This window comes from Xiphias gladius, chromosome 15 (genome assembly GCF_016859285.1).
Source record: "Xiphias gladius isolate SHS-SW01 ecotype Sanya breed wild chromosome 15, ASM1685928v1, whole genome shotgun sequence".
Lineage (NCBI taxonomy): Eukaryota > Metazoa > Chordata > Actinopteri > Istiophoriformes > Xiphiidae > Xiphias > Xiphias gladius.
Window position 1 is genome coordinate 18,718,947 of NC_053414.1, and position 27,972 is coordinate 18,746,918.

The 27,972-nt window shown below is 38.9% G+C and overlaps 4 protein-coding genes across 6 annotated transcripts; 1 reads left to right on the forward strand and 3 right to left on the reverse strand.

Annotated features, from left to right (window-relative positions):
• Nucleotides 1-654: 654 nt before the first annotated feature.
• pane1 (proliferation associated nuclear element) lies at nt 655-5,511 on the reverse strand. Of its 2 annotated transcripts, none has more exons than XM_040144914.1 (6): nt 5,267-5,511; nt 3,977-4,053; nt 3,445-3,618; nt 2,785-2,864; nt 2,491-2,582; nt 655-1,104 (listed from the first exon to the last, which is right to left on the reverse strand). In XM_040144914.1, the coding sequence occupies exons 1-6, from the start codon at nt 5,321-5,323 to the stop codon at nt 955-957; spliced, it is 630 nt and encodes a 209-aa protein (XP_040000848.1). In that variant the 5' UTR covers nt 5,324-5,511; the 3' UTR covers nt 655-954. The 2 variants fall into 2 exon arrangements, with proteins under 2 accessions (XP_040000848.1, XP_040000849.1); XM_040144915.1 differs by having other exon boundaries at nt 3,445-3,543; nt 5,267-5,509.
• Nucleotides 5,512-6,977: 1,466 nt separating this feature from the next.
• zgc:158803 (LUC7 domain-containing protein) lies at nt 6,978-15,386 on the reverse strand. 2 transcript variants are annotated; one of them, XM_040146928.1, is made up of 10 exons: nt 14,750-15,386; nt 14,156-14,250; nt 13,243-13,341; nt 12,262-12,372; nt 11,404-11,547; nt 10,758-10,934; nt 10,423-10,589; nt 10,299-10,328; nt 9,386-9,541; nt 6,981-8,161 (listed from the first exon to the last, which is right to left on the reverse strand). In XM_040146928.1, the coding sequence occupies exons 1-10, from the start codon at nt 14,808-14,810 to the stop codon at nt 7,924-7,926; spliced, it is 1,278 nt and encodes a 425-aa protein (XP_040002862.1). In that variant the 5' UTR covers nt 14,811-15,386; the 3' UTR covers nt 6,981-7,923. The 2 variants fall into 2 exon arrangements, with proteins under 2 accessions (XP_040002863.1, XP_040002862.1); XM_040146929.1 differs by lacking the exon at nt 10,299-10,328 and having other exon boundaries at nt 6,978-8,161.
• Nucleotides 15,387-16,374: 988 nt separating this feature from the next.
• smdt1b (single-pass membrane protein with aspartate-rich tail 1b) lies at nt 16,375-18,501 on the forward strand. Its single transcript, XM_040146514.1, has 3 exons — nt 16,375-16,570; nt 17,910-18,068; nt 18,252-18,501. The coding sequence occupies exons 1-2, from the start codon at nt 16,409-16,411 to the stop codon at nt 18,045-18,047; spliced, it is 300 nt and encodes a 99-aa protein (XP_040002448.1). The 5' UTR covers nt 16,375-16,408; the 3' UTR covers nt 18,048-18,068; nt 18,252-18,501.
• Nucleotides 18,502-18,539: 38 nt separating this feature from the next.
• Nucleotides 18,540-26,941, reverse strand: LOC120799747 (TRIO and F-actin-binding protein-like). The gene is made up of 12 exons (XM_040145083.1): nt 26,865-26,941; nt 26,457-26,505; nt 26,158-26,226; nt 25,789-25,878; nt 25,481-25,575; nt 23,431-24,076; nt 23,045-23,279; nt 20,934-21,045; nt 20,613-20,772; nt 20,331-20,444; nt 19,030-19,116; nt 18,540-18,882 (listed from the first exon to the last, which is right to left on the reverse strand). The coding sequence occupies exons 1-12, from the start codon at nt 26,873-26,875 to the stop codon at nt 18,736-18,738; spliced, it is 1,815 nt and encodes a 604-aa protein (XP_040001017.1). The 5' UTR covers nt 26,876-26,941; the 3' UTR covers nt 18,540-18,735.
• Nucleotides 26,942-27,972: the final 1,031 nt, after the last annotated feature.

Here is a 27,972-nt window from a genome sequence, read left to right on the forward strand (position 1 = left end):
AACAGAAATAGTCCGTGGCAGCATCATATGGTGATATTTGATGATATATAATTTAAAGACCCTGCGCAGCCACACGTGTTTTCGATCTGACTGATGAGACCGCTGCTCAGGCTGAAGGTGGGAACAGCTATGCCGGAAATGACGTCATCTCATCAGACTCCACTTGTTAATACGAATGATAAAGTTATAACTTGCCCGGCCCTTGCAAGGGAAACAAAGCAATCAGGAGACCTGTGACCTGTCAGTCAAGGTCACACTGTGCATGCCTACACAGTCCTGAGAAGAGGTCTAATCAGCCAAAATTACTAAAAATCACCATGAATGTACAGAGTCTTTAACTTAGGAATTGTAAAAAAATAAATAAATTGACATTTATTGTTGCTATATTCTAATCCATTAGATGACTTTCAAAAGATTATTTTCAGAGGTCATTGAACCGATTAGTTTTCTGCTTCACGTCAAACAACAACGATAATTGTAAATAACTGAACAGAGAGCACAGTTATTGTTATCATTTGCTTTTTGCATTGTCATAGAAGGAAAAGCACAGGTGTTGCTAATGACATTAACAATGGCTCTGTTCTATTCTAATGTCCCAGTAAGATATGCCAGTGTGACATTGAGCCAGCACACACAACACTTGGACCCAGAGACTGAAGGAGCTATTATAAATTTATTATCTATACCCATTTTCCAGAAGTGACATGTCGAAACATCTTATGTCTTCTTTACATATTTAGCACAAAAATAAACAAAATAAATAAATAGTGCTACTGCAAGGACAAGACAGAAACTGCAGCAGCTATAAGCCAAAGCACTGACATGTAATGCCAAATGAATAAAAGGAAATACCACGCTGATGTGTTCGCAATGTGTTAAAAGTTGCAACAAACTGCTACAAATAAGTATTTACATGATAAAGTCAGGGAAGGTCAAAGAAACCAGTCACAGGAACTAATCAAAGCTCGGCTGGTCGATGTCTGGGGGCACAGTGCATCGAGTCAGGTTGGACAGATAGAGAGCAGTAGCCATGGGAACAACACCGGCCGCCACCTTCAGGATGGTCAGCAGCCTCTCTGTAGCACTGGTCACACCATCTGGTGTCTGGAAGGGAGAAACGTTACACAAGGCTGATTTTAAAGAAACAGAAAAACACACTGTAGAGAAATTTGGAGTTAATTTGTCAACAACAGCACAGATTGCCCTGACTGCAGAATCACTGAGCTACATTTTCCATATACATAAGTGGCTAAAATTTAATGCAGTATTAAGAAATTTTTAAGTAACACACAGAATGCAATTTATGACCTAGTTCGCTATCATACTGGCCGAAGCATGAAAGTATGATGGAAAACCAGTAGGGATGATATGGCCTAGAATTATTTATTATTGCATCGCATTTTTGTTTAGTACTTCCCAGCAGTATATAACAAGACTTTCTCATGATATAATTAATGAAATGAAACTAAACCTGGACCCGGAAAAGTGGCAGAAATTGGATGGACGGATTAACCAATTAAAAATGATTAATTCATTCAAGTTCATTGAAGTGTTTTTGCTAAAATCGACACTATGAGACGTCGAGCTTCCTAGCTACTGTAGCTAGCAGTAGTGACCGTGTTTGTTACAAGTCTGATGGTTCTGACTGAGACTCTACAAAGAAGCACTCCATTTGCAAAATCCACTATTAAAAACAATCCCACTTTCAGTTTAGAGATGGTAATGTCTCAAGACAGCCTACAATCAGATGCAAAAACATTTCATAGCCAACAATACTGTCTATGGCAAGCAAGAGAACATTTCTACGTTATGTAAATTTAACTTAAGACTTTTTAATACTTTCTAAGACACCCCCTTTGTAAAGGAGACTAAATTCAGTACTTGTTAAGACTTTTCAAGATTCCCTGTCCCCACTGGGGCCCTTAATAGCAAAAATCTAGGGCTTGCGCTCAAGCCACATTTCACTGCTGCACATGTATTTGTCTCTGAAATGACGCCTTAAATTAAAAAAAAGGTGCTATATGCAAGGTTTTGCTATCGTTACATAACCCACGTTAGCATTAGCAGCCGTTTACTTACCAGTCTAGAAGAAACATTGCGAGTTCAGCATCAAACTTCATTCCCTTAACTCGCTACTTCTTCATCCTCTCATGCTGAACTGAGGGCAGACTGGGGGCTACAGTGACTCAATATCGCAAAAAGGTGTTATTAGACGGGATGGAGCCGGGGCTAGCTGGTTATCCTGCTAACTTCATTAGAAAAAAAAGAAGTGACAGAAAACAGAAGTTAAAAAAGATTTAACATCTGTGTTGCTTTCCACTGCTGGGGACAGCTCTTAGCAAGTAAAGGTACGAAGTTTGATGCTGAACGCGAAATGTTTTTTTTCTAGACTGGTAAGTAAGCAGTTCTTAACGCTAACGTTGGTTACGTAGCAATATAGCACCTTTAAACCTTTAACCCTCGATGTTTTTGACAAAAGCTTAAACAAACCTGATCCTCTGCAAACAGCAGGGGGCAGTGGAGTGAAGCAGCCAGCTTTCTGACAGCGTCCACGCGCTCTGTGGGGACTGAAGCGTTACGAGCTACAAAAGGCAGAAACATAGGAGGACAGCCGGTCAGAGAGAGGCTCTCGGAAAAGGCTTAACTAAGACTTGGCCATTTTCCATCAATATAAGAAAGAATAAGTATATAAACTCTGAAAAATGATCCATCTTAGACAATTTTCGTTTTGTCATCCTTCAGGACTGAAAATAAATACTTAAAGGATTTAAAGCATTTCCATACCATTAGTGACCATGAAGCAAATTTTTCCAAGGAAATATCCAGGGTCCAAATATTTCAGGGAAGCTTCTGCTGACTGGAAACTATCACAAAACAAAATAATACATGTCACAGAATCAACTATTGTATCATATTATGCTCTAAGAATTTATTCATACCTGGAGAGCACAGTAATCATTACTGATAAAACATACAATATGTAGACCAAACCATTCTACAGCAATCAGTGGCCCTATTCTACATTATGATGAAATCAGTCTTCCAGTTTAATACCAGTGTAAACATCAGTGGATGGGTTTAAAAGTCTCTGTTGGCAGCAAGATAAAAAGAGAAGAAAACACATGTTGAAGTGAAGACTTGTCAGAGTAATTAAGAATTACTGGATAATTCTAGTTTAAAAAAAAGCATCGGATGCGATGCAGTTGAGTTTCTCTAATAATTAAAATCACAGGTAGGCTAACGTTTACACTAATATGTACAGTTTAAGAGAAAGAAAAATTACTTCAGGTGCAAAGGACAACACACAAGTAGAATTCACACAGGCAAACTGAAACTATGATACAGAGTATATATTTCACCTATTTTATCCGTGTGCTCAGGCGGTTAGGAAAAGAACACAGGTGAAGAGATTAAAATATGAATACGTAAGAACTTGAGAGTTACCTGAGCTCTGAGGTCAGGTTGATGATGAACACCACCAGGTCTATTCTTGGACGACTCTCCTCATTCTCCACGGGCAGAGGGAGACTCTTTGCTAGTCTCCTGATCGGTACAATAAACGTGCTTGTTGTCAGGCTGGACATGGCCACTGATATGTAGCAAACCGAGTTGGTAGTGCTATGTTCACACCAAAGGGGATGAATGATAGCGCTGGGAAAGACTCCCGTGTTTACAACTTGCAACAATCGTGTCATCAGACAACCCAAGATGGTTGTATGAGGGTTCAAATACTGTGCACTGACAACCCTCGTTTTTTTCCAAAGTATGCAACATATCCTTGCTGATTATACAGTAAATCTAAACTAACGAAAGCATGTACAGAGACAGTTTGTTCACCAACCAAAAATTTTACTAAATAAAAATGGTACAGTTTGCACTGGTTAAAAATAAATTATATAAAACACAATCACAGATGGTGTTTCCAGTGTGCTGGACAGTTGACTTCAGCAGTTTAACATGACGGTGCGATACTCACACATTCACAGTGACAGCCGTTTCCTCCACCAGAGCGTCCGCTAGACTCTGCTGAAACTGCTCCTCACTTTCCACCAGCTGGAGATAAAATGACGGTCAGAGTGAGCACAAAACCTGATGATAACACTTTACACTACACACTGCCGTAAAAATAAAATGAAGTACAAAAGTATGCTTTCTGATGCATTTTAAAAACATGGCTCAACACTTTATATTATTCAAATACAGGGCTTAGGTACAATTCAATAGTGTTTACATTGTGAGCAACTTACTACCACTCCACTGTATTTCAGAGAGAAATTATTGTCATCTTCATCTGACAGCATACGCCTTGAATAAATATAATGTATTGCTACTACAGAATAGTCACTTGGATCAGGTACAACATAAAAATGTTGTCCATACCTTAATGCATCGATAATTTAGCTCTCTGAAACAAGACACTTTTGAAATGATTTTTTATTTTTTTTATTTTTCCCATCTTCCATTGCTGAGTAAAATTTTTAATTTAGTACTTTTGCCCACCTGTTACATTGTGCTATTGGAATCCCCCACAGTTTTGAAAATAATATGCTGTTTATTCCCACTATACTCTTGTGTCTGGGAGTGCATTTCTTCCTGCGCTCCACCGCATGTCACGTACATGTACGGGGTCAACACAGATTTATATATTTTTGAAACATCTCTCGAATACAAGAGAGATGAGCTCTCCAGGTTGGTAACCACCATCCTGGAGGGGTTGGTGGTGGAAACATCTCTCGATTACAAGTCGGGGTCCCTTCTTCTTGTATTCGACCCCTCCAGGTTGGTAACCACCACACCGGGAAAAAATGGGACTGTTTTCGTTATGCTTCTGTTTTCATGTTCAACTACAGTGTTTCAAACTTGGGTAGATCGTTTTGTCACGCAGTATATACATTAGAAAATACATTAGGAAGGACAGCGAGTATTACAAATGTGCTTTGTTTCGATAAAAGTGGGGTTTTCTGTCGGGTAGAAAGTAAAGTAACTATATCCAGAACAGTTAACTCCTAACAGTACATGTTAAGGGCTGCTCATTTTGTTAGGTTTAGCAAAGCTTTTTTTTTTTTTTTTTTTTTAATCCACTCGGCAGAACGAACAACCCTAATTTTACGCCTCGGTGTAATGGTGTCAGTCCAAACTGAAGACTGAGCTAACTTATCGGACTTTCAAACACATTGACTTATTTATTTATTCACGGCGGTCAGGCTCCGCAGCGGTTCACAGTTAAAGCTGATTAAAATAAAAAATAAAAACCACACACACTCACCAAAATGTTGGCGGTGTTCAAACCCGGCAGCTTACTGAAGGGTTTCAGCAACGACATCGTGATTAAAACAAACAAAAAAACACTTAAAACAGTCTCAGTTTCGTGAATTCAATAGACAGCTCCATCGCGGAACCTCCGCTCAGTCCATCTTCCCTCGCGCCTCTTTTACGAACGTGCGTCCGACGTCGTGACGTGTTCCCTTCACAGCCGGTTGTCTTCCGCCACCTACGGGCAGCCAGGTGTGCTGCACCTCAAAGCCTTATCTACTGCACGCACAGACGGTACTTCCTGCGTAAAATGCTGTTATCAACCAAGTACAAGTGCTCAAAGTACTGCAATTAGGTACTGCAATTAGGTACTTGAGTCTTTTCTTTTCATGCAAATTTCTACTCCTACTCCACTACCTTTCAGAGGGGAATATTGTCCTTTTTACTCTACTGCACTTATCTGACAGCTTCAGTTACTAGTTACTCTACAAATGAAGACTCTTGCTCAGAAAACAAGATGTTTTGTTATAAATTAAACTACCCGATATCTGAAACGATCAGTCTATTGACAGAGAATTAACTGGAAACTACTCTGATAACCGTTTAAGTCATCTTTCATGCAAGATGCCTTTCTTCTCAAGAGTATTAATAATTGTATTCATTTTAAATTTTGAGGTTTGGACTGTCGGTTGGCCAAAACAAGGTGAAGGTGTCAGTGTATATATAAAACACACACACACGATGCAGGACTTTTACATGATAGGCTACTTTTACAGTGTGATATTGGTACTTTTAAGTGAAGTCTCTGAATGCCAGCTCCTGCACTGGTTATCAGTAACACAAGACTTAAAGGCAGGTGGTTTTCCCGTTGACATTGAAAAAAGGTGTCTCAGCAGCAGGTAAGAACTCAAGACTATTCCGTAGGGCAGGTAGGTGCACAAAGCATCCTGAGGCATGATCCTAATATAAAATCAATTTTCTGGCCTTATTGGGATGATACTTTTTCATAACAGCTAGCAAGTAAGCCATTTTTTTAAGAATGACTACAAAAATGATTTTAGTTCTAGTGATAAATGTCAGGATGAATGAGCTACAAACAAAAAAAAAATCAATAAAACCTTTAAAAAATATCTTTTTGTTGAAAACTGCATTTTTGGGGGGGAAATTTTAGGTATGTTGTTTGTAAAACTTTTTTTATGTATGTATGGACACTCAACTCTTCCACAACATCTCCCTTAATGAACCTCACAGTGTTCAGTTTATGGTGACAATGTAAGAAATGTGCAAAATCAATTATGTGTTTATTACTGAGGTCATAGTTAACGGTGGTACTGGACCGGTATCATGTTGAGAGGTGCTTTTATTTTTTTTGTCCTCTCTATTTAAATAGATGAGGGGGCAGAATATTAACTCCTCTGAATATAATCAAGTCCAGTACAACACTATCACTAACTATGACCTTGATAGTAAAATATATAAATTAACCTCTATGACCTGAAAAAACCTGAAAATTACAGGAATCATTACATTAAACTTTATGGCACAACAGTTGTATTGGATTGTATTAGTGTACCAAGTAAAATGGAAACTGAGTGTATATTTACATGTATGTGTATTGTACATCAATAAAGCTGAATGGGGGGGGGTGCTGGTCCTCTATTTTGTTATCACAAATAATGTATAATGCTTATCTTGACCTAACTATACGCATAAACAGAAGGCAAAGCTAAAGAGAAATCTGTAAAACACTTTGTGTTTGAATGGAAGCAGAAAGTTTTATTCACTCTATGGTGGCACAGCAAAGTAAATCCCTCCCCATACATCCAGGTTTTATCACAGCAAGCAGGACACAGGTCCCTGGGCCTTAAACTGTCAGTATGTAAATATGCACATCATCTATATGCTCTCACATGTCAGGAACTGAGTGGAAATATTTGGAGGACTTCTTTCTGGGGAACAAGTGAGTTTATTTTCAAAGTATGACCCCATCACTGTATCTTGAATTAAAATCAGGCTCAAGGATGTGTATCGGATTCCCCAAATGTGATTGTTATGGCTTGAAGGCAGCAAATAAACACAAACATCAGAAGTGCCTTCAGTTATTCACAGCTCATTTCAAACATCACTGCGAGGGTTATGCCACATCAATGAGTCCAACCCGTTTAAATAAATCCACATCTACTGAAAGTGATAGATTCCTAATGGAACAGGAAAAAACAGTAATAACATGAAAGGTCCAACTAATGATAAAAAAATAACAGCACTTCATGTGAGTAAAATAAAAACAGACTAAGTCATCTCTGATCACTGTCAACTGTACATAAGATTGACAAGATGGCATAAAAATATGACTCTAATGCTTCCAGGTCACTCTAGCCTCACAATTCAGAGTTTTATAAAAGTTGGTTTGAAGGTCTCCCTGACTGCCACCATCGAAGCTGTTCCCTCATCCCCTTGTTAAGTTTCCACCGATCACCGCTGCTCTAATGTACATATCCCACTTTTAACATGAACACACATACAAAGCCGACCCACTCACTCACACGCACGCACGCACGCACACATGCACGCACACACACACACACCTGCACCAACACGCTGTCATCTCTCCATGCTCCTTTAACTAAACAATGTATCCAAATCAAAGACTTTGGAGGCATCCCCTCCTGTTCATATCTCCCCGGACTCTCGCTCCTCGGAGCTGGAGCGTCGGTCCCGCTCGTACGACAGGGATCTTTCTCGTTCCCTGCCCCTGGCCGTGTCCGGGGAGGTGGACCTCTCCCTGTCTTCCCAGTCTCTGTAGTCCGCCCTGTCGTCACGCAATCCCTCTCCCGCACCCTCTCTCCATCTCTCCTGGGACAACGAGCGCTCTCTGTCACGGGTGTGCGACGATCTGTCTCTGGAGGATCTGAGGAAAAATGATCAGCCACAGATAATAATAATAATAATAATAATAATAATAATAATATTATTATATTATATTATATTATATTATATTATATTATATTATATTATATTATATTATATTATATTATATATATATATATATATATATATATATATTTTTTTTTTTTTTTTTTTTTTTTAAACATGGAAAAGATGTATTTTCAGTTTGACATTTGTTTTTGAGTTGTAGTCGACATGGTTGTCAATGTCGGGGATAAAGTCAGACTAGTAGGGATTGTAACCATTGAAAGATCAAGGTGCCTAAATTGGAAACATTACAACAGTTTATGATAATGTCGCTTGCATTTCCATTGTCAACTATATTGTATAACATTCAAAGCTATTGGTTTATGTTTAAGTGTTGGAGGGTAGTTGGTGGCTACTGTGTTAGAGCTACAGTAGTAATATCAATATTTAATTATCACATTCATTTATAAATTCATTTAGAGCTGAACTATAGATATTTTCATTACCGATTAATCTGTTATTTGTGTAATTCATAATTGTTTTAAACTAATAAATGGCAGAGAACTGAGAAAAATGACCATCACAATTCCTAAAGGTGCCTTTAGACTGTGAGCCAACCATAATGGTGTAAGTTTACAGTGTGTCCCACTGTGCAGGATGGTGTCATACTGTATCATATCAGTTTGAGGCCTGTAACATTGTGCAATGAATGCTGGTGAACCGTCGTTCTGCGATCTAAATAGAAAAGAAGCGCATGACAGCAGAAACACGTCATCAGCTCACGTCATCCACCTGCGCGTCATTTACATAGTTGTTTATTAATATTCTGGTGATGGACTAAATGATTAATTGACTAATTGTTTCAGCACTAAATGCATTTAAAAGCCTCTCAATAGAGTCCTGATTGTAGTTCAATTCCATTTTCTTTTGCATATCAGGTGAATATCTCAAAATTTGGACAATTTTAAATTCAAATATTAATATCAAATGAGACTGCTGAGAGTGAGGATGTTGTATCCAACCGACTTCACCACTTTCTGTTGACATTGCCTGCATTCACGTGGTTCATGTGTGCTGAATTTGAAGTAACAGCTGATGTTTGATTATTGGTTACATAATGTGAACTGTATGTGGCTGAGTGACTGAGTTAAATGAGTCAATCAGTGTCCATTTCCTAATGATGCTGTATGTAGGTTTCAGTGATGGGTAAAAGCCTCACCTCTTCCTTTTACGCCTGTGAGAGTGGGAGCGTGAGCGATGTCTGTCCTTGTGTCGATGTTTCCTCTCTCTCTCTCGATCCCGATCACCACCTTCCTCTCTGGAACGAGAGGAGTGGTGGCGTCTTGAACGATGGGAGGATGAACTGCCTCCATCCCTAGATAAATAATTGCAAACAATTTTTTAGGTTTCAGTGAAGAAAAAAAAAAAAGAAGGTAATCTACATGCTTCCTGAGTGTAAACAGTATCCACAGCCATTAAATACATGGCTTTTGCTTTGTGGCACAGCACATCTGCACTTTTCCCCTGAAAGTAACAGTTTTATTTCAGCAAAGTATAATAATTTTTTCATGATGTTTGTGGTGGTGGAAGTCTTAATTTCATGCAAGGTGGCCTAACTCTACTGAAAACCCACGGCAGGAAACCCTGAATTATATTTCTTTCAGGTCCACCACTATGGTTCCTAACTGAAACCCTGATAACTCTGTTGCCACACAATAATCAATTTTGATTCAACAGAGGGAGGCCATTATTTTGAATGTGGCTCTGAACAGCAGCCTCATCACATTTCTCAATTTACTTCAACAGCTTCTACTCAGTCTCCTCAACCTGCGCACTTACAACTCATGTATACTTTATCACCACAAATATTTGGAAAATATCTTTTTCCCCCAATATATGAACACTGCTGTATCACAACTGGTTTAGTTATAACCACATAATGGCACACAACTAGCAAAAACCACTACGTCAAGCTTGTGTGGAATTTGGACAAATATTTAATATCTAATAAGTTTTAATTTCACTTGATATACAGCTACAGTGGTATGTTGCACCACGAGTCTGTATATTCTGTGAAATTATAAGTCCTTCATATGTCTCTGACCAAGACTAACTTATCAAAGCAGATGTACCTGTAACGGTCTCCACTTCTAGATCTTGACCTAAGACAGAAACGGATATCATTAAGTTTCAGGTTCCCGATGGCACATAACTTTGTGTGTGTACACAGTGGAAGAAAGAAAAGTAGTTTCTAACCTCCTACGCTCCCTCTCCCTCTCTCGTTCTCTTTCCCATTCACGCTCTCTTTCCCGCTCTCGCTCTCGCTCCCGCTCCATCTCCCACTGTCGCTCTCTTTCGTCTTCTCTCTCGCGTTCCTCCCGTCTTCTCATTCGCATTCTCTCTTGTTTCTCTATAACTGCTTTCTGGTTAAAAAACAAAGCACAGCGCAGCTGAAAAATACTTGCAACTGAACATACTACATACATAACTGCAAATATCTACTAAGCAGATGGATGCACTTGTCATGGGTGTTACTGATCAATAATCATGCAATTTGGAGCAGTCTGTGTTAGCTCAAGCGCATCCCTTACCCTTAGCTTTTCAAGCTTCTCACGGATTTGAATGAAGCCAAGGTGCAGTTTGCCCCCAAAGTGGTCAGCCAGACGACGGTCATTGTCATGGAGACCCAAGTAGGCCGAGCACACCTCGCACACCCTTAGTTTTTGTTGTTGAAAGCTGGATGCTGGCATTGAGTTTCTGTACACATCCTGCAGGAATAAAGGTTATAGCACAAACGAGCAGGAGTTAATGACAACAAAAATTTAAAGTTGTACTTGATGCAAGACTCTGTTGTGATGCATAATAGACTTGAGTATAGGCAATGGGTAGAGGATAGCTTCTTAACCTTACTTGTTTTATCAAACTCAATGCACTCTTTGATAACTCAAACTACACAAGTTACAGATCATGATTTAATAAATAGTTTTCCCTCCCTGATTCTGTCATTTTCCAATTATATGAAGAAAGGGATGTTTGTGTTTGACTCATCAGGGAGGTACTGTAAAGTTAACTGAGAACCAACTTCAAAAAATTCTTTGTCATTAGTAAACCAATTATTAAACTTTCACTGAGAAGAATGGAATACCTCTGTTCTGGCTGGTGACACATAAGTAAAACTATTTTAGTTATTCTAACACAATAAACTTGTCACAACAAAGCAGTTATTAAGTTTCTTACCTCTGCTTCTTTCTTTAAGGCCCGGGTCTTCTCCACCTTTTCCAGCAGCTGCTGGGCTTCATCTACGTTCCCCTCACCCCCGAGCTGCTCTGCCCGGGCCAGAAGCTTCCCGATCTCTTCATTCAGCTCGTGGACACGTTCAGCCTTTTCATGGCAGGAGCAACAAAGACAAAATAATTAGCTCTGAGACGTAAAAAATGTTCCTTTCCACAGATTCTTGATAACCATTTGGCGTCAATTTGCAATTTTCACAGGAGATTAATTATTATCTGTTATTAAGAACACAGCACTTCACATCACTACACCTGCACCTTGTCTTCAGTTACAAATCACCAGAATTATTATTGCTTTGGGGTAGTGGTATAAATAGTAACATATCTAACTCTATTTTGTTTTACATTACATTGTATAACTTACCAGTAAGAAACATTACAATATTACCACTACAGTATATTGCTATTATTATGCTTTTACATTATTTTATACGCTATATCACAATTCCGCACATATTTCTATTAAATGCTTCATTATATTCTATTATTAGTGTAAATTACATATACTTCACATACAGTACATTATATATAAAACTCTATATTATGTACTGTATATTGTACTCACTATTCATACAACACAGACACACACGCACACAGTAAGGAGCTTTTTTCTAATGTCACCTTTCTAATTTCTTAAATTTTATTTTGCATGTACCTCATTCAAATAGTTGTTTATCTGTTTTCTTACCTCTTAGCCTGTCTCTGTGCTGTGGTAATATATGAAGTTCTCAAAAGGGCTCAATGAAGTCAGTATGTTATCTTAATCTTAATCTTATTTTAACTGTGTCAGCGGTGAGTTTTTCACCTTTGCAGCCACTTCTGCACTGATCTCATCCTGCGTCTCGGCTAGTCTTTTCTTGGCCAGCTCAGTCCTGCGGTCACAGTCTGCAATAAAAGACTGAAGGTGTTCAGCAGCCTGAAAGAAAACACATGGTAGATAAAGAACATTTACTATGTAAAACGATACTTTATTAACCACAAAAATATTATATTTTTTATATAAAATACATATAATAAAAAATATATAAATATATATTTATATATACATATATAAACACACAAACATATATACACACATACAGAGACATACACATATATACATACATATACATACATAAATATATATATAAAATAATTTATTATTATATATTATTTATTTATTTGTTTTTATAATGTGTCATATACTGAATGACCCACACATTACCGTTTATTCTGTGCTAGCTATAAAGTGCATACCAAAAAAAGTTTAGCTGTTGTGCTCATACCAATCACCCTCAGACACATATCTGGCCATCCTTTCACCCTGCTCTCAATCATTCTTAAAATTAGACATTCAACTTTTCAAGCAGTCAATCACAACTCAATGGCACCACTTAGATCAAACTCTGAAATGCTTGGAGATGAGAGTAGCACAACAAGCTGGAGTGTGTCTCACTTTTAAGTTGAAGCTTTATTCAAGTTAAGTAAATTGTATTTATATAGCTGAAATAGTCACAAGTTCATCACAGAGAGCTTTACAATCTGTACATCATACGACCCCATTGATCCTTAGACTTTTGATTTGCGCAAGAAAAACTCCACAAAAGAGACTAGTCTGATGTGACCTGCTTCATAACATTAAATCCCCTCCCACAGCCAGCTGTTGAGGCAAGAATCATCAGGACATCCTGGGGTGGTGTTAGCATGAATGTGATGGATGTCCACCCACGTCAGGGGTTTACGTCACTGAGACAGCTTTGCTTTCAGTATGATCTGCTGTTTTGGAAACACATCAAGTGACACTCACATCAAGTTCAAAAAAGTATTCCTGCTCCTTGGAGGCAATCTCGTAGTCTGCTCTGAGAGCCAGGTCATGGACTTTCATACACTCTCCCAGGTCCATTCTCTGCACGAATCAGACAGACAGACAGACATCAATGTATTATGTTTTATTGCTTCGTCATTTCACTCATCTTGCGATCTATTATGCTAATTACGCCTTAATTTTTTAATGTTCTAGAGCATTTTAAATGGTGTCACATTATGGACAGTAAATGTGACATCCTGTGAGTCACTGTGCAGTCAAAGTATTGGGACAGTAGCACAATTTTTTTGTTGGCTTTGTTCTCTGGCATATTGAATTTTAAATTAAAACCGTGCTTTTGAGATTCAACTGCAAATTCTCAGATTTAATTTGAGAGTGAACCATGTGCAAACAGTAGCTTTATCTATTCATCAGTTTGAGGAAACAGAAAGTAATTATTCAAGCTAAAAGTTACATTCAATCCTTAACAGTGAAAATGTGACTTAAGTCTAAGAGCCTAACATGTTAGTTGATATTTTGTACCATTTTTAGTGATGCTATATAAAGGCCTGTGCTGCAGCTATTTTCCCCTTTTTTAATTCGGGGTTTTTTGCCTTCAATTTGAGCTGAACACATTGAAACATTTGAATGGGAGGGGGCAGATGAAAAGTACCCTCTTGGTAGCCTTGTTTGTATATTTACAATCACTTGCCAGCAACATGATCCTGAAATCAGAAGACTCTGTATAAATAGGTGAATGCAACACTTTAACCTTTAACCTCGCTGTTTCGTTTTAAGTTCAATGTGCTGCAATAGACACAAAACCAATGAAATAACCATCCTTATACTCTCTGACTGTATGATACATGATAATGCTCTCTGTGTAAAAGCTTATATGTATAAATATGATACTCACGGTGCCTGACAGAATGTCATGAGGACATGAATCCAAAAGATGACTTTTGCAGACCCGCTCATCTGTGAATTTGATTCTCTGCCGCATGGTGTCTCCTGTAAAAAGAAAACCACAACAGCCGACACAAATGAGTGAGGACGTATAATCTCGTTTTATGTGAGCCAGTCTCCCTACTAAATTATTTTGGCACTAGAGTGAAACTTACATTGAATGAGTCATATATCTGTAACCTTACCGGTAATGCTTAAAGTTAGCTGCTTGGATAGACTCAGATAAAATGACAACATCTGGTTGGAAGAACCGGAACCACGAAGAAACCAGCGCATTGACCATGACAAAGTAAAATGCTAAAATGTTAGCAAGATAGGTTTGTTAGGAGATGTTCCCAACACCTGAACTTCTCATGAAAACTCAAAGACAACAGGTAGCTAGCCGCTTGGCTATCCTCACGTGAGCTAGCTTGGTTTGTAAAGCATGCCTCCCTGTCACTGTGTGGCAGACTGGTTAGCTCGCCCCGGCTAACGCTAGCAACAACTCAAACTCCTGTCCTGGTTTTAATAGAAGCCCATCTCAACCACAGCCAGCCGAACTCACCGTCTCTCCCCGTCCCCATGAGCTGGTCCAGCATCGCTCGCATCTGCGCCTGGGCCGACATGTTTGTCTGGGTGTTTAGCTAACTAACGCCGTGTGAGTCACTCCTCGCCAGCTGAGGTCTTCACACATGCAGCCTCCTCAAATGCAGGCCTCGTCTGCGGCTCCACCACCACCACCACCACCACTACCGTCGTGGACAACTTTTCCCACAAGGAGAAAAAGCTCGAATCCCGCCGAGGCAGCGAGCTGGCTGTGTGTCTCGCCAGTAATTCTGACTGGTTCTTACACCACTTTACCGGCGGCTAAATGTGACTTTGTTTCGGTGGACGGCTCCGGGTCGGTTGAGCAAGTCTGTTTGAAAACTGCCGGAGCCCGCTGGTCGAGTAGAGACAGCGGTGACTGAATGTAGACAGGGCGTTTGGTTAGATGGCTGAATTTATATCGTAATAAGTCGCCAATTCCGCTGTAACATAGTCACTGACTGTATTTCTAGCCTGTCAGTTAGAAGTTGGCAAGTTTATTCAACGTTCTTTCTTCCGTCTCTCCACTTCCCCTCCGTGCACGTCCCCGCGGAACGCGCTCCCGTCCCTCAGCCTCTAGGAAGTGCTGCGGTCAGCCTCGCGCGCTTGGCGGTGAAGTGACGTTACGCATCTCTGTGAGAACTACGCATAAATAAATAAATAAACAAATAAATAAATTCAAATAGAAAACCATATATATATATCGTTATAGTTATAGTATCGTGACTTATAGTAAGTGTCCTCAGCTACAGCCCTGATGAAACTAAAAGGGGTGATTATTTAAATGGAAAATGGAGACTAACATCGTTACCTATATAAGCATTTTTACTGGAGATATTGATATATGGAATAAACCATGCAGCGACAGAACGTTCAGAATTGCATTTCCTGCACTAAATCCTGAATTAGTAATCAAGTTAAAGCAGTATACTTGATTTTTACGTCATTTACGCTTAAAAGGGAAGACTATGTTGTGTAATTATTTTTAATTCAGGGAAAGTACCGCTTCATTTATTAATATTCACTGTGCTTACTTTCAGTTCTTTTGGGTAGATATCATTAGAATAAGGGTACCAATGTGCAGTTTGATGCATTTGATATGATTTGAAATGAATATTTTCTACATAATTTAGTTGTTTATAATTTCGGCCAAATTTAACGTACGCACATCTGAATGGAATGTCTCCAGTGTTTATTGTCAACACTTTAATTAAGCGTAGGCTTTCAACATTTTAAATTAATGTAATTTAATTTGAACTTTGAAATAACTTCAAATAGTGGATTTAAATATACTTAGTTGGTGATCCTGACCTAAACCTTTGCACAATGTTTTTGAGTGTTTTATGTTTTCATAACTTTTGCTTTACCTCTTTTGTAAATAAAGGAGGTTAAAAAAAATATTTGAAAAAAAAATACATAGCAGTTGGTGATGGTGTTGATCAAATGTATAATGTATGTTAACTTGCACAAATATCTATAAACGAATAGCAGTATATAGTTGATACGTAATTTTCTGTTTCGTTTTGGTTTTTTGCGTCCAGATTATTGATTACTGTTGGTGTTTTGTGTCAAACGTCAACACACGCCCATAATATAAATCTTCCTAGTCCCTCACCGCCTATCTCATGTAAAGGAAAAAATGGCGACGAGTGTACTGCGGCTCCCGCTGCGGCTTTCCACCAGAAACGCGGCGTTAATGAGCCGTAATACCGGCTTGAAATCATCAAACATATCCAGGACGACTCCGATCCGAACCGCAGTATCAACGCCTTCGGGGGCAATACTACCGAAACCGGATAAAGTGAGTTTATTTTTCTGACTCGGTTACAGACGGAAAAAAACGACAAAAATTAGGATTTACCGGGTGGGCGGGGCTTAGCTCTGAATTGACACCAGCTGCGGCCATTAAGAGGGCAGCAGACGCGCTGGGTTAGTCAAGTCAACCAATGAAGTGTGTCTTTACACGAACGATGAGGCCCTTTCAGGAAGTAGCTCCCACTTATTTATTTTTACAGTTCAACTGACATTCGTGTTATAAGTGGATATTTTTATTTAGTCAGTTGAAATAGTGTGTAATTGGAGGACTGGCTCCTGAATGACTGCTTTGTTTGACGAGTAATAACTTGACCTAAACATTACACATCTTGCTGTGGGTTGGTGCTAAGGCAAGAGAGATCGGACTGTTCGAGGAAAAAAAAGGATTTATGGTCATAGCAGAGGAACACAAGTCTATTATTTTTTACTATAATATTGTCCCCTGTGATTAAAACAGCCTCACACGCAATATAAATTAGCGACTCGTTAATTTTACATGTGCCCCCAACGTCTAGGACTAAACGGAAGATCTACATTAGCCGGTAATTTATTTTTTATTAGTTTTTTTCAGACAGCTAAAAGAAATATGTTGTTCAAAACGGTTTACGAATTGCTGGACTTGTGGCTGGAATAACTGCTATGGAGCCAGAGGGCAAAAATGAACCGCCGTGCCCCCGTTAACCCCATAGCCCTCCCAGTCTCTGTGCAGTTTTTCTGTGCTTTCTCTGCCAGAACACTACAAGGTCCAACAATTAGTTTTGGGTAGCTCGATTAAACACATTTATCAGGAATGTGCACTGCGATAATGAAGGGTCTTTTAAACTAGATTTTGACAGGGACCCTATTCAAAAGCAGAACCCACCATAAAGCCCTGGTTATGTCAGTTGATATGGTGCTCTAGTTCAAAGCAGTGTCAATTAGAAATACTTTGAAACGGTAGTAGCTATTCACAGTTTTGAACGTGAAAATGTGTGTAAATGCAGTACACAACCTTTGGAAAATGTTTTGCGTAGCCTGCTGCTGACAGATTTCAACCTCATTACAATCAGTGACCACTGGATCCAGATGTGTCACAGCTGCCTGAGACGATCCACCAGCCTTGTGAGCAGAGCATATTTTCTCTGCTCTTCTTTGGTAACTTTAAAGATTAGGCTTGTTTGTAGCTTTGAGGGAAACAGTTGCCCATGATCATAAATGTAGATCAAAATACTCTACGGCAAAAGAAAGTGGAGACTAATTTGTGATTGGTGATCTGGACAGTTTATATCAACCCCCTTGAATTAATCCTTAATTTTGATGTCACATTTCCTCCTTATGTTTTCCAGACACCATTTGGTCTTATCCGCATGACAGTAGTGGTGGTGCCTTTCCTGTATGTGGGCACTCTGATCAGCAAGAACTTTGCAGCTCTTTTGGAGGAGCATGACATCTTTGTCCCTGAGGACGACGATGACGATGACTGAGCTACCTTCAGAAAAAAAATGGTAAAGTCAGAGTGTACATTAGCCACACCTTATTTAACCTTTAAACAATGTTACTTGGACCTTTTTGTGCACAGTCTTATTTGTGTTCAAAGGGTGCAGTTTGCAGCACGTTTGCAGTGATGGCAACTGGTAACAGTTGAATGTGGATGACATTTTTTTTTTTTTTTAAATTTACATCCACAGGGTGCTTTGCAATGCTGAATAAAAAGCATACCAGCCGGCACAAGGAAGATGGGGAAGATGGGGCACTTTGACTTCCAAATACATCCCTCTACCTCCGCCCATCTCCCTCACTCTGTCCATTGCTACTTATTTTGTTTTCATTGAAATCATTTAAGAAATCTCATATCATGTGAGGCTATCAAAACTACTAGTTATGCCCTCACTCATTTGCATGTTTGTGTCTGTCAACTCAATAAACAGAGTCAATAACGTGGAAAACACTTGTTGTTGTTGTTGTTGTTTAATATTAACAGTCTTTGCATGATAGTTTTCATGTACACAATAGTTTCCACAATTCTTATTCTGTCTCTTCTAGGTCATATCCAGTCATAACAACACATTTTTACCGTAATGCAATGATGTTGTTGTTTAATTTTGCTATGTTTTATATGGGCTTGTTGTATTTGATTTTTCCAAGTAAATCTAGAATAGTTGTCCGCATTGGTCAGGTCTGTCTTGCTCCCTCCTGAAGTGCAGCGTTGGCCAGTCTCAAGTGTTCGTTGAGGGAGCCCATCTCCAGCTGGCTACGACCCTTCATGTCACTCAGCTCTACATAGGCCCCCTTATAACGCTCATAAGCGCCTTCTTTCTCCTAGAGTCAGGGTTGAGACAAATATGGTAGACACATCAAAATCAAGCAGGGAGGTCAGTTTAAATACCAGTTGTAAATGCGCAATGTGTGGGAGTGTATTATTTTTGATGATTTGTATAATGCAAGAGGTCAGATCATGAAACATACCTCGCTAAGAGACTGCACTTCATTCTGCAGACAGCTGATTTCTTTTTTAAGATACTGCACCTCATATTCTTTTGCTCTTAGCAGCATCTGAAAGACGTAAAGTGTGACCTCTTACTATTACCAGATGAATAAGATTGGGACTGCAACTAACCATTATTTTCATATTCAGTTATTTCTTTTTTTTGGATTAATCATTAGGTCTAAAAAAATAACAAACTTTATTTATAAAGCACTTTTCCAGGCAGAGTTATACCATTATACATGGGAAAAATTAAGGTAAAACAGTTCAGCACAATAAAAAATAAGTAAAACTAGGCCATTTTAAATACAGAAAACGAAGTAGAATAAAATAAGATGGGTGAAATAAACGAACAGAACATATAAAACTTACCAGAGCTAACGTAAAACAAACGGATGAAATTATTAAAAGTCTTAAAAAACAAAAAAAGGTTTTCAGACGTGATTTAAAAGACAATACTGAATCTGCAAGCGTGAGAATCAGTAATATGTCAGAAAACGGTGGGAAAAATGCTCATAATTTTCTAGAGCCCAAGAGCATCTTTTCAATTTGTTTTTGTCAGACCAGCAATCCAAAACCCAAAGCTATTCAATTTACGGTGTAATAAAACAGAGAAAAGCAACATATTCTCACATTTGATCTGGTGGAAACAGAGACTGTTTGGCATTTTCTCTTGATGAACAACTTTAATAATTTATCAATTATCAAAATAGTTGACAAATAATTTTCTGTCTATTGAGTAATCAATAAATCAGCTAATCACTGCAGGTCTAAATAAGATATTTGAATTTTCACATATTAATGAATATGAATGAATCTGTTTGGGATGCCAGGACATCCAGAGATACACTTGAGATTGATGTACTAGATTGTCATTCTGAAACGTGCTGTAATTCAGGCAGTAGGTGGCAGTATCTGCTGCACCAGAATGTGAACAATCAAAGGTGCTCAACATAAATGAGGCCACCAGAAAAAAAGAAAGGTGTGACAGTGTTGCTACAGGGATAGAAGACAAAACAGTAAAAATGTTACTATGTTTTATTAAGGTAGGTTCAAAATCCCACCACAAATAGGCCAAATGTTGCTTTTTGCTTCCCGGTGATGACACTAATGTCAACATTTGTCCTCCAAGCCCAGGGTTAAAATTTCAGGCGCACTAAATGAAACTGGGTTGGGCTGCAGAAGGAGGTTAAGATGTTTTAGTATCACCTGCTTTCACACGAGGTGAGATTGAGTACGATCTAATTTGGTCACAAACATTAAACCTATTTACTGTCAATACCTCTACTTCTGACACATTGCGCTCAGTGCTGCCAAGAGACACCATGTCCGACCTCTGCCCTGTGATGAAATAACGCATGCGGCTGATCTCCTCCGCCAGTTTGGCCTTAAGCTCCTGAAAAAAAAGAGAGTAAGAATAGAAATATTAATGTTGTAGTTTGTTATATTTCCTTGTTTATTTTAACTTATAAGAACAAAAAACAGAATCTGACATTAACAATCTATACACTTGTATGGTTTTGCATTAAAACAGAGTCATATCAGACATGTACTGTGTATAAACCTGGTTCTCTCTTCGGAGCTGCTCCAGCTCTCTCTCCTTGCGGCCGAGCTCAGTCTCTCGGCTCTTGCTGCTCTGCTCAATGCGGCTCAGCTCGAGGCACTTCTCAGAGTAGCGTTCTGACAGCACATCTAACTCACTGTGCAAGATGTCCGCCTCAGGCCTTACACACACAAATACATGTGTTATGGGGTAGAATTGCATTGCGCTAAATTATCATTCAAGGGGTCATGGTTGCGCGTAGAACATCTTAAGCCTGCAGCGAGAGCCTTTAAGATAGGGAACGCACTTAGCAGAATAACAGAGTGCCTATAATAAACTTACACGTGATCTCTGTATGAAGTATCCATACGTGCAGCTCCTCCAGAGAACCTCCTGGCCTTTTCCACCTCCATCTCCAGCTCTTCCCTGTGAGCTGCTCTCAGTGCCTCCATAGCTTTGATTAACAGTTGGCTAATTAGGTTTTAACTTAAAGCTGCTATATGTGAGTTTTTGCTATCGCTACATATCCAACGTTAGCATTGACAGCTGTTTACTTACCAGTCTAGAGGAACGTTTGTGAGTTCAGCATCAAACTTCAATCTTTTACTCTCTATTTCTTCATCCTCTCATGCTGAACTGAGGGCAGACTGGACGCTACATTGACTCAAAATGACGAGATGGGCCGGGGCTAGCTGGTTACTATGCTAACTTCAGTAGAAGAAAAGAAGTGATAGAAATCGAAGCAAAACAAGAGTTAACATTGGCGTTGCTTTCCACCTCTGGAGAAAGCTCTTGGCGAGTGAAGGAATGACGTTTAATGCTGAACTCGCGACGTTTTTTTCTAGACTGGTAAGTAAACAGCTGTTAATGCTAACATTGGCTATGTAGCGGTAGCAAAAACTTACATATAGCAACTTTAATTGTCCACATCGTGGAAAATTATCTTTGGCTTCACTACACAGCTTTAAAAACAACACAACAAGACAGTTAAATGAGGAAAGGCATCAACAACATAGCATCAATAAACAATATTATTTTCAAAAGACATACATAGAAGTACACAAATGTGGTGGCTCTTACTTCTTTAACTCCCTGAGAGTTACATATCAGGTAGTTATATCTGGGGCTCCCCTATAAGCTTTCTGCCTTTATTTACTATTCTCTTAAGTTTCACTTTGTCCTGACATTAAAGTTTACGTATATGGCTCTGTTAAAAAATTAAATACTATTAAATACATTCTTATACACCATTTCCAACGTAGAGTAAGGGTTACATGTTTTCTAACAAAAAAAAAAACTTCTCTGCATGTTTCTTATTTATTTTTTTTTACAGTCAGTATTTTCTGTGAAATTTCTGTGAAATCAGAATCCAGTGTTGGAAAGTAGCTAAGTACATTTACTCAAGTACTGTACTTAAGTACAATTTTGAGGTACTTGTACTGTACTTATGCATTTCTGTCTCAAGTTACTTTATACTTATATACCACTACATTTCAGAGGGAACCACGTTTTACTACACTACTTTAATTGGGCAGCTTTAGTTAATAGTTCCATTACTTTGCAGATGCAGAGTAATAATACAGTAAAACAGTACAGTACAAAGTATAGTCAGCGAATACATTATGCTCTATTATTAAAGATCAAGCTACTCTTTTGTATATAAAGTTGTTAAAATAATCTCTACCTTTTCCAGTTGCAACACTAAAGTGTATGTAAGTAGTGTACGCATTAATGCATCAATAATTATAATTTGTATATTTTGATACAAATAATTTTTACTAAAGTAAAATTTTGAATTCGTTACTTTTACCTGTGAGAGAATATTTCTACACTGTGATACTGCTATATTTACTTAAGTAAAAGATCTGAGTACTTCTTCCACCACTGTCACAGTCCCCAAATATTTAAAACCAGATATTTAAAACTACTAATAATTACCACAGGCGGGTTGGTGATTGTCAGAGATTGCAGTTCATTAAGAGTTTCTAACAAGTGAATAGAAGTGGTTGTAGCAGGAAAACAGTGAGATTTAGAAAGAATAATATCTGTATAGGATTGTGACGTTAAAGAATCAGGAATAAAATCTTATGATGTGACAATAATGTGAGTAATGTTGAAGTATGGAAACTGTTAAGAGTTTTTTTGTTATTGTAGGTAATTGTGATGTAAAATTCAAAAATATTATTGTTCGAAAACAATGAGGTCCACTTACTAGAAATTTTCTAGAGATTTCTGCCACATCTTGTGGCTTTCATCGGCAGATGTGGATCTTCTGCCAAGAATATTTTGTCAAACTAATACTTCCAAGGTTAATAACGAACCTTCAAGCTCAGAAATATGATAGTTTATTAAAAAAAGAGCATCTGCTAAGAAGAGACAAACGCTTAACCTACTGAATGGTGTCAGACTGTACCGCCTGAGCTTTTGTTGCTTGATACAACTTTCTGACTCACCTTTAGCAGCTGCCTGGCTCTCCTCCTGAAGCACTTTGTCTCTCTGCTCCTCCAGCTCCCTGATCTCCCTCTCGTGTTTCTCCTGCAGCTCCTGCTGTGCTTTACGATGGGCTGCCTCCATGGCTTCCAGTCTGGCCTTACAGGGGGCCCCGGGGCCACAGGGGCTGTCCACCTCCATCCCCATGGCTGCACGCTCTCTCTTGATGCTTTCCACTTGCTTTCGAAGAGAGAGGGCCTGGGAATGGATTTGCAGTGAATGTATGGGGGAGGACTGAGATTTTGATGCACATTGTAATTTCTTTGTATTGAAAACTCTTAAATGGAATGTCTTACTAGTGTTTCACATTTGTAATTATTTAATGGAGTGACTATAATTTCTTTCTTACCTCCTTTTGAAGACTTTCAGCTGTATTTGTTTGACTGGTTTGGACACAATTTAAAGATGGAAGAGCCCCCTTTGAACTTGTTAAATCAATCTGTGAACCAGTGACAGAGAGTTCAGCCTCCTCAGGGCTCAACTTATAAGTCTGGGGGCTAACTATAGACTGTGATGCCTGTGGGGTGCTTGACTGACAAGCCTGGGCTCCAATGAGAGACTGCGCACTCATGTCCCTAAATGACAGCGTCTCGAACTCTGCCCACTTCCTGTTGACCTCTGAGTCCATGGTTTGAATAACAGGCACAGTTACACTCCCTTTTTTCAGCTCCATGGAGTCCCACTTGCTGCCCATCTCACTGAAGGAGACCCCCTCCTCAAACCACTTGTTCCTCTCCTCCAATCGCTTCGCTTGCTCGCGGTCCCAGCCCTCCCCGTCTTCCCTCTGACTTGCTGGAGACAAGTCTGCGTCCGGATGCCCGTCTACAGTTTGGTGCCGGTGGTGGTCGGCCCGATGGGAGTTTGCAGCTGTGGTGGTGGAGCTGGAAGTTGTAGGTTCATAGCTGGAGTCCTCGCAGGTGACCCGAGTGGGGGGTTGGCATGACGACGGTCTACGGGACAGGGGGTTCGCTTTCTTGCTGCCAGTGTCTGATTGGCTGAGGTCGGAATGAGGGAGAGACAAGGAGAGTAGAGTTACACATCAGAAGAAAGATGATAGAGGGGGTTCACTACAGAGAGACCACCCAGTCACATCGTCTGCATTTGTTCACAGCTTGAGGAATTTTCACCTCTATGAAACAACTATTAAATGCATTAGATTCAGGTATGTAGTGTATTTTGCAGTAATATGAACAAATAACATTATAACTACTAGGGCTTCACTGTGTAGGATGTTCTCAATTTGTAAATTACTAATCATAATTAACTAATAATTGATTATTAAAGATTAAATGATGACTGTAAATATTTTCAGCCCAAGTCACAGTTCTATAAATTATTTTTATAATGTTTAAAAAACTTCAGAATAGTTACTAAATGGACCCGGAAGTGAGATTATTTTGACAACTGCTTTTTCCAAGGTTAAGAATGAACTTTGAATCTTTTTTTTTTTTTTTTACTGTAATTTATAATTTCTTTGGCTTGATTCCCCCTTTCATACATATGTAGAACTACTAAGTTAGTTTTATTACAGAACACATACTGAAGTCTGTGTATAAATTGATAGAGGCACACATATTATTTAATATGTCTTTATAGTAGTAGTAGCTTGTTGGCCAGCTATGGATTTGCCACTGCCTTTAACTCCTGCGTCTCTTTATTCTTCTTTGTTTTATTTTATGTTTACATTACTCTGAGTTCGATTTTGTGTGTGTGACTAAATTGTGATGATTTTATGTTTGCAAACGAGGCTTTGCTTCATGGTAATGTTGTTTCCAATACGTAATTTAATTACGATTATAATATACAGTTTTCTTCCAGCAGTGGTGGGAAGTAACACATAGGTACGTTTACTAAAATACTGCACTTAAATAGGAGGTTTAGGTACTTCCACTTAACCTGAGTGATCTATTTTATGCCACTTTTTATGTCTCCTCGACTACAATTCAGAGGAAAATATTGTACTTTTTACTCCACTACATTTACATGATTTTACATACAAAACACTTGATGGGCTTATAAAAATATGATGTTGTGTTACAGATTAATCTACCCAACAGTGTGTAAAATTCTTTAATTAGCTCAAACCAAATACAACAGTAAAATGCTGCTTACATATTGAGGCATCAGCAATAAAAATTGTATTACATAATAATATATGATAAAATAATATAACACTCAACCCGGGCCATTTATCTATTGAGTCATTGAGTACTTTTTCTTTTTATACTTTAGGTATATTTTTCTTATAATACTTTTGAACTTTTACTTTAGTTGTGCTTTCAATGTAGGACTTGTGCTTGTAGTCGAGTATTTTTACAGTGTTGTATTGCTACTTTTACTTCAGTAAAGGACCTGAGTACTCCCTCCACCACTGCCTCCCAGTATAAGGTCAGACTCACTGCGTGTTGTTCTGGATCGCCTGCTTTAGTAATTTCACCCAGTTCCGCCGTATTCTGGAGGTCATAGCAGAGAGAGTGAACACTGCTCTCTTTGTCTGGAGGAGATCAAAGGACAGAGCGAAGATGCACGCGCACACACACACACACACACACACACACACACACGCACACTCACGCTGTTAAACAGGAAGCAGCCAAACATGTAATTGACGTGGAAATGGGAGGAGGGGTAGGTGTCTCACTGTTCATCTGTCTTGTGATGTACTGTACAACACAACGAGCAAAACACAAGTACAGTAAATACGTACTTGTATTTGGAGTCCATAGTTCTTCTCTACGTCACAGTCCGAAACATTCACACAGGATGTAAGGTCGATCCATCCGTCCAGATCGTCTGGCTGCAGCACAAGAAGAAAGGCTCAAATTCAGTTAGGTAAAATAATGCCGCAGCCCGAACATCAAAGAAGAATGAAATTATCCCATAGAATCGTTTTAGGAAAATGGATGCTAGTGACCTACTTATGATGGCAAAACCTGAATAAAACCCTTTCATATCATGTAGATTGAAATGAATTGTTCTAGCTTAAAACAGACAGTGTTTTAAGCTAGACATTGCTAAGCTAAGACATTGTTCTGACAAATCAGGAATTACTTTTATATCACACATCAGGTCATACCTCCTCAGCGTCCGGGTCTGTGTAGTATCTCAGCAAAGTGTCACCCAGAACAAACCAGTGTTTCCTCCACTGAGCAAAACACAGCGAACATGGACAAGTAAATTATTTTGTGGCATAAGATTAAAACACATTGAAATTTTTATGTATGCGGTCTCCTTGCTGGTTATTTAAAGCATCAAGTCTGTACTGTCTGTCTGTGCACATGACATTGTGGTTACAAAAGGAATTATGATAGAAAACCACAATAACTTCATTTTGGATGAATTAAAATGAAAATGTTACAGAAAATTTTTATTTACCTTGCCATGTTCATCCAGTCTGGACATCCACCCCTTCAAGTAACAAAAGCTGCAATTAAAGGAATAAGAATAAGCTCTTTAAAAGCATTCTGTTGTGGTTTGATTGTGAAATTACAGGAAACGGAAACTGTTAGTGGCAGACGATTATGTGTTTGTGAAATAACGACATCATTGTGCAGAATGCATAGAGAGGACAGAAAAGATATTAAAGCATCAAAAGTGGGAAATACACTGCAGAATGGGAACGTAAAAAAGGAAGAGGTGTAGTTTTTGCAAACCGTGATTGTCATTGCAAAACCATGAGAAATAGGAAGAGAAAGAGGTACTGATGAAAACATTATTAGACTGACTTGAAAGCATAAGGGTGATGTTGGAGCATGTTAACACAAAATGAGAAAAAATACTCACCACGCATGCATCGTTTTATCTCCGATATATATTATGTGGGGGAGAGAAAGAAAGAGAGAGATTGAGAGGATGAAAAAAGCACGATGTGAAGTAAAAAGAAAGAGGAAGTGTCATCAGACATACATAGGTCTTCTTATTATAGATGGAAATGTGGTGTGAAAGTCTGTAAACTGCTAAAAACTTTTGCACTGCTGCACTGAAATGACAAAATTTTTGAGTATTTCGTTTTGTAGACATTGATCCCTTTGTTTTTTTTTGGCTCAGCAGTTTTAGGCATGACATTGCAGCGCTGAGACTGCAGGATACACTGGCTTGAACTATCCTCAAATCTATTAATAAAAATGATAAATCATATGAACACCCTGCCCTAAAACATAGAGTGTAAAATAATGACTTTTCACTGCAAGGTGCTTCTGTGAGAGGGATGCCTTGGGTCAAAAAGCTGAAATAAATATCAAGGAGCTACTTTAGAATGAATGTATGAATGACCCATTTTCCCCCAAACAGTCGTGTGATTGATTCAGATGCAGAAGGTCATGGGACCATGCTCACCTGTGTCTGCGGGCGTTCAGGAGGAGCTCGCTCCTTCAGCTTTGAAGATCTGTGCTTCCCCCTTTGATTATCTGAACTCTTTGATAGAATAAACAGACCGGATTAAAGACTCTGTTGTAATTCAGCGGGTATTTTGTTGTGAAAATGATTTCGCCGTACCTGTGTGTGAAGAGATGCCGCTGACTGTCTTCGAGATGATCGTCCGTGCTCCGAGTCGCGACATTTCTCCCGTCTGTCTCTCCCTCTCTCCCTGCCTCTCCCCCTCTCATCTGGCTCAAGTCTTGAACTGCAGATGGCTACTTCATCACGGTACCTTCAGACACACAAATATAGGCGCAATTTAGTAAGGCAATTACTCATGGTCAGATCAAAAGATCTTCAAAGACTGGATTCTTCTTTTTTGAACTTGATAGACTACTATTTCACTTATCTTCCAGCTGCCAAGGGAAGTTTTTAAAGACACATGTACACAAGGAATGCCGAATAAATGTACAGTCGTGAGACTTCTGTAATGGCTACACATGTAAAGATGCTATTCCGTGATACCATGCAGCAC